Source organism: Wasmannia auropunctata, unplaced genomic scaffold (assembly GCF_000956235.1).
Source record: "Wasmannia auropunctata unplaced genomic scaffold, wasmannia.A_1.0 LD265733.1, whole genome shotgun sequence".
Lineage (NCBI taxonomy): Eukaryota > Metazoa > Arthropoda > Insecta > Hymenoptera > Formicidae > Wasmannia > Wasmannia auropunctata.
The window spans coordinates 1-695 of record NW_012097157.1 but is presented as its reverse complement, the minus strand read 5'-3'; the positions used below and the strand labels follow the sequence as shown (position 1 = coordinate 695).

Below are 695 nucleotides of genomic sequence, written 5' to 3'. Positions count from 1 at the left end.
TAGGACCGGCCGCTAAAGATCCGTATTATCCTTACGACATACCGGTGTTCAGGAAGAATTATCATGAGACGGTGAGTTCACGGAGTTGGTACGAGAGGCTTCTGAAATTCGTCACGATGATCTCACGGTATCCCCTCTGTATCCTCCTTCCAGCTGCACCCCAATTTCGAAATTATGGGCGAGGATCGTTTCAGCTACGGCTACAAGTACAGAATTGATCCGCGTCTCGCAACCGGAATATTTGTTTTAACCATGCTCACTTTGGCGACGATCACTTACTTTGCGGCACCTTATCCGACCGTTCATCCGAGGGTCAGTACTACAAACAGCATTTTCGGTGTCAGCGGTTACAGTTCAGTGGTTGGTTTAAATTAGATATCTCACGATTGTATATTTTTTTTTTTAGATGGAGAGGCAGTTTCCAAAACAGGGTGTACTACACTATACATTTGAGCCAGCAGAGTGAAACTAGGACGAATAGCCTTGAATAAATATAATAGATTTATATGAAAAATACAGCAGATGTCTGATGTAATGTATGAGTTGTAATATACAAATAGTATTTATCGAGGTATTTATATTACAACGCCTTTCTCGTTATAATGTTTCTGGCATTTGAATTTTTCGTTACTCGTTATAACTTCGGTTTCTCTCTTCTTTCTCTATTTGTATTATAGTTTTCAATCTATGTTTCA

The 695-nt window shown here is 39.7% G+C and overlaps 1 protein-coding gene across 1 annotated transcript; it reads left to right on the top strand.

The window, feature by feature from the left end:
* Positions 1-5: 5 nt before the first annotated feature.
* LOC105462329 lies at positions 6-600 on the top strand (the record flags this gene model as incomplete). Its single annotated transcript, XM_011708850.1, has 3 exons — positions 6-71; positions 154-312; positions 407-600. Coding segments are annotated over 3 exons (285 nt in total), but the record flags the coding sequence as incomplete, so codon positions are not given.
* Between the last annotated feature and the right edge of the window lie 95 nt (positions 601-695).